General features: G+C 40.0%; 1 protein-coding gene across 4 annotated transcripts in view; it reads left to right on the top strand.

The window, feature by feature from the left end:
- The first annotated feature begins 1,366 nt into the window (after nucleotides 1-1,366).
- IRAK1BP1 (interleukin 1 receptor associated kinase 1 binding protein 1) overlaps nucleotides 1,367-12,965 on the top strand; it is a 32,048-nt gene continuing 20,449 nt past the window's right edge. The window contains exons 1-3 of one of the 4 annotated variants that reach the window (XM_072926603.1): nucleotides 1,367-1,782; nucleotides 8,267-8,332; nucleotides 12,114-12,244. In XM_072926603.1, coding sequence (XP_072782704.1) covers nucleotides 1,516-1,782; nucleotides 8,267-8,332; nucleotides 12,114-12,244 — 464 coding nt within the window. In that variant the 5' untranslated portion in view covers nucleotides 1,367-1,515. The remainder of the gene's footprint in view (nucleotides 1,783-8,266; nucleotides 8,333-12,113; nucleotides 12,245-12,965) is intronic. The other 3 variants (XM_030267490.4, XM_030267492.4, XM_002189853.7) reach the window with 3 other exon arrangements.

The raw sequence follows: 12,965 nt of genomic DNA on the forward strand, positions 1-12,965 counted from the left end.
AATGTAAAGATCACACAGCACTGAATTTTGAAGTACGTAGCACCTATGAGATTTCATTTCATATCTACATATTAAGTATAAATACTGCAACATGTTTTGTTTGATATAGGCTGTCTCATAAAAAGGCAAATCACTTTTACGCAATGGTTAAATCAGAATTATCTTGAACATGTAAAAAAATGAAGAGTACACAATTTGGCTTCATTACATTATCCAAGAGTTCTTTAAAAGCTTTATTAATGATTTTTTGATAAGCACCATTCAATACTTAGATTATGTTGATTGATACTATTACGTATTTAAGTAATTCCTCTACAAACATCTTGGCTAAACAAAAACAAAACAACAAAAAAGTAAGTACAGATGTGACAGACTACTTTCAAAAGCATTTAACTCTCTGTTTAATGAAAGAATTTATTTCTGAGGAATATACATTTATAATTTCCTCTGTACTCATTTTCCTTTTTGCATTTTGTTTCTTAAAGTCAGCAGTGTCAAGAGTTTATTCATACAAGCTCTCAAATTGATTTATTTTAAGTGACTAGGCACTGATATTTTTGGATTCTGTTACAAGCTTCTTCCTTATCTTGTCATATAACTTTGATCAAAGTCATTTGCACTCAAAATTTAAGGAGTCTCTACTTCTGCTTGCTCCTGCTGAGAAACATGGAGTGTCATCGCCAGACGTAATGAATATCTAACAGGTTCAATCTGTTTCATTTGAAGCTTTAAGTGTTCAGCAAATATGGAGATAAAAACAGATTCAAAGGCAGAAGACTCCAAAAGTCATAAAGCAGGCAGAAGTCACTGATACCGCTTAAGGCAGATATGATATTAATGATGAGAAAGGAAATTTGTACAGAAGCTGTCTAATGACAGGACATGAAGCACACACACACCAAGCAGACTAATGAAGGGGACAAAAGACTCCCTCAATATTTCTGTTTCCTGACACCTCCAATGAGTCTTCATCTGACTGTTAAAATCAGATCTTGATGTCTTCGCATGTCATGCTTTTATCTAGGAGGAGAGTATAGCAATATTTCTCAGACACAGACTTACCACAGTAACACAGACTTTCCAACATTTGCAATGTGAATTCTGAAGGCTGCAAGACATTGTATAAGCATACAGTACCATTCCAGCCTCTGTGCTAGATTACAGGCTGATCCTGTTTGGGCCAGGGCATGAAACTTGTCCTTTTGTCCTGTGCTTCGTCACTTTCATGACTGGGTACCACGCTCAGACACTACCACGGCAGTGTTCCCTTCCCCACTTCCCAGGCAACCAGTGACAGGATAGGAGTATACAGTCGAGGTCTTTCCCACCCTTAGGGTCGCCGTGGCACCGAGCCCGGCGGGCGCGGCCCGCGCGGCGGCAGTCGGAGCGGGAGCGGGAGCGGGAGCGGGAGCGGGAGCGGGAGCGGGAGCGGGAGCGGGAGCGGGAGCGGGCGGCCCTGTGACGTGGCGCCCCGGGGTTGCCATGGTGCCGTGAGGGGCCGCCACAGCCGCGGCCATGGCGCCGCCCGCGCCGCCCCCCTCTCGCGTTTTCGCCGAGCTCGACCTGGCCCCGTCTCCGGCCCCGGAGGGACGCGTCGAGCCTCCGGCGCTGCCCGGGCGGGAGGTGCATGTGAGCGGCAGCGCGGAGCTGAGCGCCCGCCCGGACCGGGCGCGGGTGTCGCTGCGGCTCGGCAGCCGCAAAGAGGCGGCCGCGGCGGCGCGGAGCAGCGTGTCCCGCCGGCTGCAGTACATCGCCCACAGCGCCCGCCTGCACGGCGTCCCGGTGAGCTCCGCCGCCCGGGGCCCGCTGAGGTGCCGCGGCGTCCCCAGGGGGAAGGCGAGGGGGGACAGCAGGAGGGGCAGTTCCCGGTTCGCGGGGCAGTTCCCGGTCCCGCTCGGCAGCCGGCGGGGTGCGGGCCCGTCCCGCCGGAGCGGCCTGAGGAGCGGCGCCCGCGGAGGGCCTCGGGGCCGGCGGGAAGCAGGGGAGTGACGGGTTTGGAGCTCTCGGTCCTCCGCCTCGGGAAGCGCTGGGAAAGCCCTGCCTGTCTTTGGAAGGCTGCAGCCATGCCGGCCCCAGCGGAAAAGGCGGAATGTCGCTCCCCGGGCTTGCCAACAGGTTGCTTGTTTAGCATGTGGGAGCCATCCTCCTTCGACTCCCACGGTGGTGGAATCGCCGTCCCTGGAGGCTTTAGAGAAAGGCTGGACGTGGCTCTCAGTGCCATGGTCTAGTTGACATGGTGCTGTTCGGTCTAAGGGTGCACTCTGTGATACCAGAGGTCTTTTCCAACCTAATTCTGTGATTTGTTCGTGTAATACAGCATTCGCCCGTGCATGCGAGTGAAACTGATAAAGTTGTGCACAGCAGCCTAACCTGTACCTGTGTATGTCAGAGTAACTCTGATTACCAGAGCTTAGCAGCAAATACATACAGAGCTCTTTCCTCTCTCTCTCTTTCTTGTTCTACTTAAGTAGAGAGGTTTTGAAAAACATGGGATAAGATCAAGGTAGCTGAAGTGACAGAAGCCCCTTGTGGACCCAAGAAGTTCCTTTACCACAATGAGTTTTTTAGCTTCTGGAAGTGATTTTGCAAGAATGAAAAAATCATAGTCTTGCCTTTAAAGCTTTGTCCAAACAGTAAATGCTCTATAAGGGTGATATTTGTCCTAACAATTGTGCTGATGATGTTTTTGGATTTCACAAAAGAGTTTTGGACAGTGTTACACACATAGGGCTCTTAAAAACAGAAAAAAAAACCAGAAAAAAAATATATTTTTTATGGAATAAGCAGTTGTTTTCAAAAGTTACTTCTTATTGAAGTTCCGTAGGAAGTTTGTGCCTTTTGAGTGTATTCACAGATAAGCTGGAGGAAAAGGGTGATGATAGAGTTTGCTATGAATACAAGATTATTCAATGGAGTAAAAAAGAATTGCAGAAGGGTTTCCTGATACTGCATGGAGTTACAGTGCAAGTCAGAGTTAGTAAATGCAAAGTAAGAGCATAAGTTACTCGGCCTAAACAGTGATGTGCCCACAGTGAAATTGCATGCCCACATTTCAAATGCTGCATGTGTTTGAAGATAAGCACTGGCACCAACTTTTCATTTCCCAAACCTGGGTTTATTTTGAACTGTTTTGTGGTGTATGAAACATCTATACAAATTGTTCAGGAATAAAGAAGGCAGTAAAGAAGACCACGTAGCACCTGAAAAAGCTCATATTGCAGCTGTGGGATTGGATGACAAGGGGACATGGAGGCTGCTTTAGGCTAGGTATTGATAATGGCTGGGTGCATGTCTGTCACAGGCAGCATTTGTCATGGGTTCCATTGCCATCAGGATGACTCATTCAGCCAAAACTGGTGCATTTTTGTAAGGGATTACAGGTTAAATGCCTTCAGTGTCTATTAAGTGAGTTAACAGGAGTTTATAGTGCTGAATTTTAAGAGGAATGGGAGAAGACAAAGCAATTCAGTATGCATTCATTCTTATTAGTAGAGAAAATGTTAACCTTTGTACCCACCAACATGGTGAGCCATCAGATTATGGGGCATTTTCATCCTGACTGTAATTTGATAGCTCTTCAGAGCGTGGCTATATTAGAAAAGATAGTTGCAGATATTTACCCTACAGTGAATCTGAACAACTGATTTCCAGTTTTGACTTGATACTGATTGAATTGGGACAGCAAGGAGCATCCAACGTGTGGCGGCTGGCATACAACAAGAGTAATCAGGGTGTTAAATAGCTGAGTGTGCTTTAGAGGGGCTGTGTGCACCACTCCAGGCTAGAAAAAATGATTGGAAACTGAAGTATGACTTGGACAAACAAATAGTTTTGTTTGGGCTTATAACAGTCAGGTTCAGAAAAGTAATGTCAGCAGGCAAGCAGGGTGGAGAGTGGGCTGTTTTTACAATGTGAGAATATTCGGTGTCTTATTATAGTTACAATAATTTCACAGTAATCTTTTTCTGTTTCAAAGATGCTGTGTGTTGGAGAATGGAAATGTTATTTCCACTTAGTTGAGAGACTGTGAAATGCTGCTTGAGTTGTGGGTTTGTCAGTGTTAGCAAAGTGTTAGCTCTAGGGAACTCTGAGAAAAACAACATGAAGTTATTTTTTTTTCAGAGTAGTTCCCCACGGTATAATTTTTAGTGCTTTGTTTCATCCAGTTTTAAATCACTCTACTTCTGGAGCTTTTATTTGCCTTGAAGCTTTTCCACTAACAACTCTCACTGCTGGCAATTTGTTCTTAACTGCATTTGCTAACTTCACTTGCAGCTAATACCATTCTAGACAACTGTAAAATTAATCTCTCTTCAAAGTCTCCATATGGTTCTAGTTGTTGCAGGCTTATCTAAGGCCTCTTTAGAAATCATCTAACTATGCTATATATTTATTTTTAATTAATCCACAGAACAATTTTCTTAACCCTTATTGTTGCTATAGTAGGAAGTCTGTGAGATCAGAAGTGCATAACCTTTGCAGCCGCAGGAGCTTGCATTAGCAGCTTGTCAGGATGCCTGGGGGCAGCACCTGATTTACATATACATTTACACAGGATTTTAATCAGAAATAGATGCACATAGTGGCATTTATTTATAGAGTGCTGTAAGTATATGCAGCACTTCAGAGCACAGAATGTGGTTTCCCCATTGATTTTTCTTTCCCTGCAGCCTTCAAAGCAATCTCCCTTAATCAGCTCAGCTGCTCAAAAGTAACATTTTCTTCTCTTTCGCTAGAAGCAAACAAATTTTATATTTGCCACCTATGATTTATTTGGGGAGTGGTGTGGAGATGACACTTGTTTTCTTTAATGGCTATATCTAACAGTTGGCATTGGCACCTTGTTCAAAAATAATATTTGTAGTACCTGTCAGAGTGTTACAAAACAAAACAAACCATCTAGCCAACTATATCTGGGAGGCTCTGGGTTAGAGATTGTCTGAACTGGGATACCTCCCTTGGATTTATGTGCAACATTCTCCATATTTCAAAACTTAATTCAGGAGTCACAGTTATGGATGCACATGCATACAATCAGTTAAAAAAGGTTTTAAAGTTTGCTCACTTAGTTTCAAAATCTTCCAATGTCAATATATCCCTGACTGAAGGTAAAAACCTTTGTAAGGCATCACCTTTTTTATATTACCACGTATTTAAAGAAATTTCTCCAGAGTACCCTGCATTTGCTGAGTACAAGTATGCTTTTTGTCCTTCTTGTAATAACTGTTATATATACGTCCGTTATTTTTTCTTTAAGCAGCAGAAACTTTCCACCATAGGTTTTTGGGTTATTGTCCTGTCATCTCACGCCAAACAGACCAAAGTGTGGGGATGAGAGGCTGGAGCACAGTTACCCAATCCCAGAAGGTGCTCACCATCCTTATCTGTCTGGACACACTGTGGATGACTGTCATGAGACAGAAGCATACATCAAGACTCTCATTAACCATTTCTATAGTGCCAAAACCAAAAATGACATGATCAGATGGAAGAAGTAACTCTTTTGATTGTTCAGATATCTTTATTTTTCTTTATAATGTAAAGTTATACTGGCTATATCAGTTCAAATGTACGAGTAGATCTTAAGAGACATTTTCAAGTGTCTCCAGATACTTTTTATTTACAGTTACACATATCAGTATACATTACCCAATGGGCATTAGCATACATTCCAAACAATAAACGCTTTCCCTTGCTCAGGCTTGGTTATGTGTCATAAAAACGTCTCATAGTTTTGTTAAGTCATTAGCCAGGAGCAGAACACATAATTTTATGTGCAGATGGGCTGTTCTCTTAGTGTGTTGTTGCATATTGTCTCCTCGAAGCATGCTTTTACTGACTTACCCATTTATTTTTTTCCCTGTTCTCTCCTGGAGAAAAGAGCAGTCATTCCTATAAGAAGCTAATGTCATTGAACGTGGGCACAATGGTCCTGTGACTAAGACATTGTTCAGAAGTAGCAGATATGAGGAAGGGCTATAAAAGGTTGTGTTCAGTTGAAAAGAGTGAAAATATAAAGCAAAATATATTTCTATATTTCAATGGGGTATTGACTATCTTTTTCATTTTCGTTTTAGAGTGCCTGAAGCTGTGATGTGATGCCACGCAAAAAATAGGCTTTATAAGCAGAATTCAAGTGTGATTCTGTTCAGAGTTGTTCAATAGCTTCTGGGTTGATTGAGATAACAATATTGTTATATCCATTTAACTATTTTTTGTGATTCTTGGCCCACAGATTTAGCAAATGGAGAAAGTTATTTCAGATGTCCAGAGCACCTGAAGTGCAGTTTCCCTAAGTCACAGTGAAAAGTATTTATTCTGTGGCTATTGCAATCAAACGGGTATTTCCTCAGCCAAAATATGAATAGTAGACATAAACAGTAGGGAAGAAAAATTTTTGCTTTTGAAGAAGTCTCAGTCTTGATTCCAATTTAAAATTCTTTTGTCTCCTACCTGTGTTTTCCATATCTTTGTGTAAACACAGTCACTAATGGAAGCGAAGTATCTAACAGAAAATGTATCACAGAAGGCCACCTTGTTATGACTTCAGCAATTATTTCGTCCATTTATCTTCAGCAGCACATACAGCTAACTGTCAAATTTGGTGGGATTAAAATGAGCTGTGAAGGAAATTTTGTAATACATTGTGCAAAATGATCTTTCAGTCCATAATATTGATCTTGCCATAGCACTTGGTACCACGGGATGGCAGTGTCCTTAAATGCACAGGAACCTTGAGAGGGCACAGCCAAATTCCAAGGCTTGGATCTACTCAGCAGGAAAGAAAACCTCTTTTTAAAAAGGATTAAGGAGAGGGGACCGGGGAAAACAAATGCATTTTTTCTGTGTTTACAGTTGTGTTACAGCACAGCCATTTCTCTAAGATACCAATTGTAGTAGTTTGTGTTTTCTGTGTGGTAATTTCAGTAAGATACATGAAACCTCTGGGGAAAAATCTTTCTTGGTAATTGTAATTGGATTCTATCATAAATAGTAAGATTTACCCAATCTTGTAAATTAAATGAGCTGTTGGTGCTAGACTGTCTTGATCACTCTTTAACAAATCCAGCCAGCCACATAAAAGAAAAAAATACAGCTTTCATGGGCTACTGGCCCTTGCTAATCCTTGCCCTTACTGGAAGAGATTTTCTGAAAATATCTCAAATTCAGACTGTTGTGCTTGAGCACTACCAATCAATCATGATACAATTTTGAAATTTCAGGTTTTTGTGCTTTTATTCAATGGTAGTAAAACCATATAATATTTTAAAAGGAAAATGCTTCTCATAGTTAATGTTATTTGCATAAACTTATGCATGCATGCATGCTACGTGATAAACTTGAAGACTTGAGCATCTGTAGGAAATACTCTGACACAAAGCATCTTTTGTATGTCAACATTGAAGGCAAATATTTCCTATGCAAATAAATCTTGTAAATAAAACTTTAGTAACTGGAAGGCTGGGTATCTGCTTTACTATAGTTCATGAGTGTTACATGCAAAGCTGCAATTAAACTGTAGGCTGTGCTTTTTTGCTATTTAGAGTAATTTCACAATAAATTGTTCATTCAAGCTGTTTACTGCAGAGAAAAGTGAGTGAAAGATATGTGACTGTTAGACCAGTAGCAAGCTGGTCAAATATTCACATGTAACTGCAGTTATTCTCTATCTTCCTGAGTTCAGTATCTTATTTATATGTGCTACAGGCTTTGCTAGTGCTCTGTGCAGCCATTATGTTGACCAATGTAGCTGCTGTTGGTGCTGAGGTATCAGTGGTGGAACAGCCTTTTTCAAGGGTTACCATTATGCCAGAATAATAGCTGTACAGTCTTTGTTCAGATGACCTTGCTACAAGCTGCTGCTGCTGTTAAAATATCTTAAAATAGGGGTCTAGAAAGCACTTCTCACATACTGACTTTCTAAAAGCAATTGAAGCTTCTAGATTTATAGTACCAGGTGAATTTACAGTTACACACTAATACAGCTTCTACCTAGCAGCCACGTTTATGATCTAATTGTGCTGTTTAAGGTAATAGTAGCAAAATCACATTATAGAGCTACTGTATCATTGACTTAGAAAAATGCAAGAAGTCTTTAACATCCAGCTAGTTTTTAACTGAAGATATTTGCATGGAAAATTCAAAATTTCTGTTGCAAAGTCATAAGTAATATGCCAAAACAGTTCAGCTTTTATAGGACATCATGTACATACAGCAGATGCTTAATTTCTGTCTTTTAAGGTTATATTCCTCTACTTTGTTTTAGGAAGAAAATATGACTGTAACAGAAGATTTTAGTAGAGTAGAAAATACTTTCCAAATGGAAGCAGAGGTATGTATTCAACCTAACCAAAAATAAAATAAAATAATAAGAAGTGTGTCAAGGACCTGTAAAAATTTGCAGACTATCTTTTCTCAGACCAAGGAACATAACAGCAGCATAGTTCAAAAAAACTATTTAAGGGCTGCAGTTTATAGCAGGGTTCAGCTGCAGTCTTCTGTTGTGTGCAGAACTTGTTTTCTTCTCAGGTGAGTGTGTGCTTTTTAAATGTTACCTGATGATACAGACTGGCGTATTTAGTTCTGGGGCAGTGGGAGCAAACCAACAGTTCTGAACTTCCCTTCACCCACAGCCCTTCCTGCTCTCTGCTTCTTGCAAGGAGTTGGTGAGTTCAGAAAGCTGCCCCAGTTAATAATCTTTTTTTTTTCCCCAGCTCAGCTTTTTTTTTTTTTTTCTTTTTTTTTTCTTTTTTCATTATTTTACTCCTTGAACTGGGAGCAAATGCAAGATCTGCTTAGGCCACAGTTGCAGAGCAGCTGGATTTTGGTCAGTTCTACACAACTCTGCCATCAGCTTGCTCTAAGTAAAGTAAAGGTAATTGTTTCCTAGGTAATTGGCTCAGAATTTTGTAGGTAAAAAATGTTCTGTGAAATGCAGATATTATAGGAATAAGCCCATTGACTTCAGTGTCTGCTAAGGGAAGTATATATTTGCACATTCATGCCATAATAGGAAATAAATGCTGTGCTTTAAATGTTCACTGAGGGAAATTATGTGTATTCAGCTAATGTATTTTTTAGACCATAAAACTTTAATCACTACCCAGCAAGTTTAGAGATTCTTACAAAGTAAACCTGGAAGCCTGCAATAAAATGATAGCTGTTTTATAGAGCTGTGGTTTAGAGTCCTCTTAAACAAGTTCAGCCTCCTTAGTTTGTTTGCTTTAAGGCATATTCTCATCTAAATAACACCAATAAATACAGAAATGATTGAGAATTTGGAGAACAAAATTTGAATTTTAAAATAAATCATAAGATACTTAAATAGTGTGCATCAGTGTCATGTTCTGAATAACTTCAGCTTCCTCGTGGAGACAGCTACTACTTTGAGAGCTTAAATTACCATGTTTTTTAGATGACCTGTACTTAAAAATTAATAAAACTCTATTATTTATTATTATATGAATCATTGTTTAGGCTACAGACAAGCTTAGGCTTACAACTTCAGTCTTAAGTGGTATCTTAACCAATTATCCGTCTTCTGCTATTAGTTTTTATACAAGGATTATATGTGGAAGGCTAATTGCTTGGATTTAGTGTTGATTTGTAAGCAGCTTGGAGCAGCTGTGATTGCTGTTGCAAAGTTGTGTGGTTGCCTGGGACCCCGGGGGCTGGAACTGGAAGAATCCAGCCACAGTGCTGCCGTTTTGGCTGCCCTGCACGCTGAGGTGGCACTGTGGCTGCTCTTAATGCAGAGATCAGCCTCTCCTTGCTTCTGCCTTTAGGTATAACCTTGTTTCATTAGTGCAGCTTCATAAACCAATGAGGTTCCATTGACAAGCATGTTTGCCTACTTTAGTAATATAAATGGATTTAAAACTCACTTCCACTCACTTCTCTGTTAAAGAGTTTGCCTTTATATCTGTGTTATATGTAAAGTCTTGGACATCTTGCGTTACTTCATTCTGTAAACTCTTTACCATTTGTCTTCTGTAAAGAATTTTTAGAACACTGAAAAATTCCCAGGCATACAGCTATTTAAAAGTATAATGAACAATTCAAGATATTCTTTCAACTGTAAGGAGATAATTTTAATTCTTGCTATAACAAAGGAAAATATGCAGAAGAATGAAGTTGTGTGTAAGATCACAAAGCTCTATAATATCTTTATCATAATAGTTCATTTATTGCATAATGATCTCATGGGAGGAAGATTATGTTGGTTTTGTGCATTTCTTAATACACTTGCCTCTTTATAAACCGTAACTTCTTGTCATTTGCAGCCTTATCCGAACCTTGGAATGTCTCTAATAATTTTGCATAGCTTCATGTTATTTTTTCACACTTTTTAACCTTAATAACTGATGAAATTAAAATATTTATTTGCATTTTAATGTTCGAGTATTCTCTCTAATTGCAAGTGGAATGTATTAGATGTAGCTCTAAATGAAAATTGTGGGTTTTGTTTTTTAGGAGGGAGAAACAGCAAAATCAGCTACTGCTCAGTTGTTTTCTGCCCCTGAGGGTACCTGATCAAGTGCTTCTTTTTTAACAGTAAAGTTCCTGAGTGCCCAGAAGTGCCCCAGTCTGAAAAATTTATCTCCTGCTTAAGACCCATAGTTCTTTTGTTTCATCATTTTTCTGTTTCATCCCCTAGAAGGAACAAATCTTGAAAACACTATGACAGTCCTCATAGTGAGACTTTCCATAAAATATAGCTATGACAGTTTTCTGGCAAAATATCACAGGGGCATGTATGCTTTTTATATATATGGCAAGAACTCCCACTGAAGAAAAAACTGTAGGTATAGCCTCATCTTCAGTCTCTGTTCAATTGACACTACACCTTTCAGAGCCACTGAACCAGTGCAAGCCAGGATAAGGTTCATGTACTACACCAAAAGGGGAGCATTAATTACTTTTTACCTTACTCTGTATATGAAGTAGTTCCCTCCTCACACACTGAGAGACTCTGCTTCCTTGAATTATCTCATTCTCCACAAGGTAAGTGTGGTATGCACACAGGAAGCTGCTGCAGTGCAGCTGACATGCTGTAACTTGGATTTGTGTGTCATAGCCCCTCACTGGGGTAGAGTGGTACATAGACTGCAGCAGCCATGGGGGCAACTGTATGTCCCAGGTAGTAGAATTTTCTTTACTGCAGGTTTTTCCTTCCACTCCTGTGGAAGCTGTATTAGTATGCAGAAAGAAGGGAGTCAGGGATAAGAAAGAAGGTGAACCTGACTCATGGTGAGAGCACTGTACTGGAAGTGAAGATGAGGTTTTAGTTTTTTTAAAAAAGAGTTAGGGATCCAGGATTTCTGATTCCTGAATGCTGTATCAGCTCAGTGTCATTGCTTCCGTCCTGGCAGCTGTGCTTTGCCACAGAGAAAAACTGGCTTCTGCCTGGAAAGATGTGCCTGGCTGAAATTTCCACCAGGAAAACTGTTGGGCTCTTGATCCAAGGCTGACAATAATTGCTGCTTCATAGCATTTGAGAAGGACCTGAATTCCTAATGCAGCTTCATTTAATGCTTCTTAAAGCCAGGGACTGTTAGGTGTTTAAATTGTTTTTAATCCAAGTCTGAACTTCCCTCTCAGCCCAGTTCCCTCTCAGCACTGCAATGAGTCTGTTTATACAACACAGGATTTGGAGCCCACTGCATACTGAACTGGGTTTGGTTTAGCTTAATCTCATAGCTGAAGTTTCTTTAATCTAATGCTTGGAATTAAAACGTACTTTTTCTTTGTGCACAGTGTTTTCCACATCATTTTGTATTGAGCTTCTGCCAGGATGCATCTAGTCATGTGCACCAAAGAACACATTCATTCATCAGATTGTCTGCATACCAAGAATTCCGTATTTCCTCAGAAAGGGATTTCGTAATCCTCAGTTTAAAACTATTTAAGAACTTCTTTCTGTTGCAAACCTAATGCTAGTCTCTAGGGTTATATAGAAGTCTTATAAGTTCATAAATGTTGGAGTTTTATACAGGACTGGTATGTTTAGTTACCTTGTAGATGTCTGGTCTTATACTGACTTAAATAAAAGTGTTGAGTCATAGTGGAAAATGAAAATATTACTCATGTGATGTCTGTTCACTCACTCCCAGGTCTGTATGATATTCAGTGATTTTGGAAAAATGCAGAATGTTTGCAATCTACTCATTGAAAAGTTAGGAACCTCTGTTACCATCAATCCACCTCATTTCTACCACACACCAGAAGCCATAGACACACTTCGGTAAGTTCTCTCAGATGCCAAAAATCTTACAGCCTCGGTTAATATGAATACATAATTTATGCTGTTTTCAATGGGAGCAAGTAGTTTCTTTTGCACCTATTAATATTTATGTTAGAGATTTCAGTATTTAAGTATAACTTATAAATTAATGCTGTTCAACCTAGTAGAATTTATTCTTGTCTATGCAAAAGCAGAATGTAATAAAATTTATTTTACCACTGATTTCCACTGGAGTATAATCTTCTGTGAATGTTAGGTCAACAGAATTTGGCTTTACTTACATCATCATGCGTAGATTTCATTTGTATTTATTCATGAAGGATGCAAGTGTGTCACCAGATGTTGATAATTTTAAGTATGCTTGCCAATGCCCATTACCCTTAGCTGACATGATCTGAAAAGAGCCATGTGTAGCACTTCCGCAGCATCAAAACATGCTGCCCTGAAGCTCACAATCTTGATCTGTTTTAAGCACTGACTAGTCACAGTCCAGGCTTCTCCCATTAAGTGGGAGGGACAGAAGGAAGTTAGTCTTGGTTGGGGTTTTTCCTCTTGTAAGAAAATAACTGCCTGCTAATGAAGAAGCAAGCTTAATTAGCTGCTGTTAAAAGTTCCAGAGATGCCAAAAGTGAATGTCAGCGGTATCTACAGGAGATCAGGAAATATGGCCAGTGATGTTAAGCAGGTGCTAGTACACCTTGCAGCTGAGCCACTGAATGCC

Source organism: Taeniopygia guttata, chromosome 3, assembly GCF_048771995.1.
Source record: "Taeniopygia guttata chromosome 3, bTaeGut7.mat, whole genome shotgun sequence".
Classification (NCBI taxonomy): Eukaryota; Metazoa; Chordata; class Aves; order Passeriformes; family Estrildidae; genus Taeniopygia; species Taeniopygia guttata.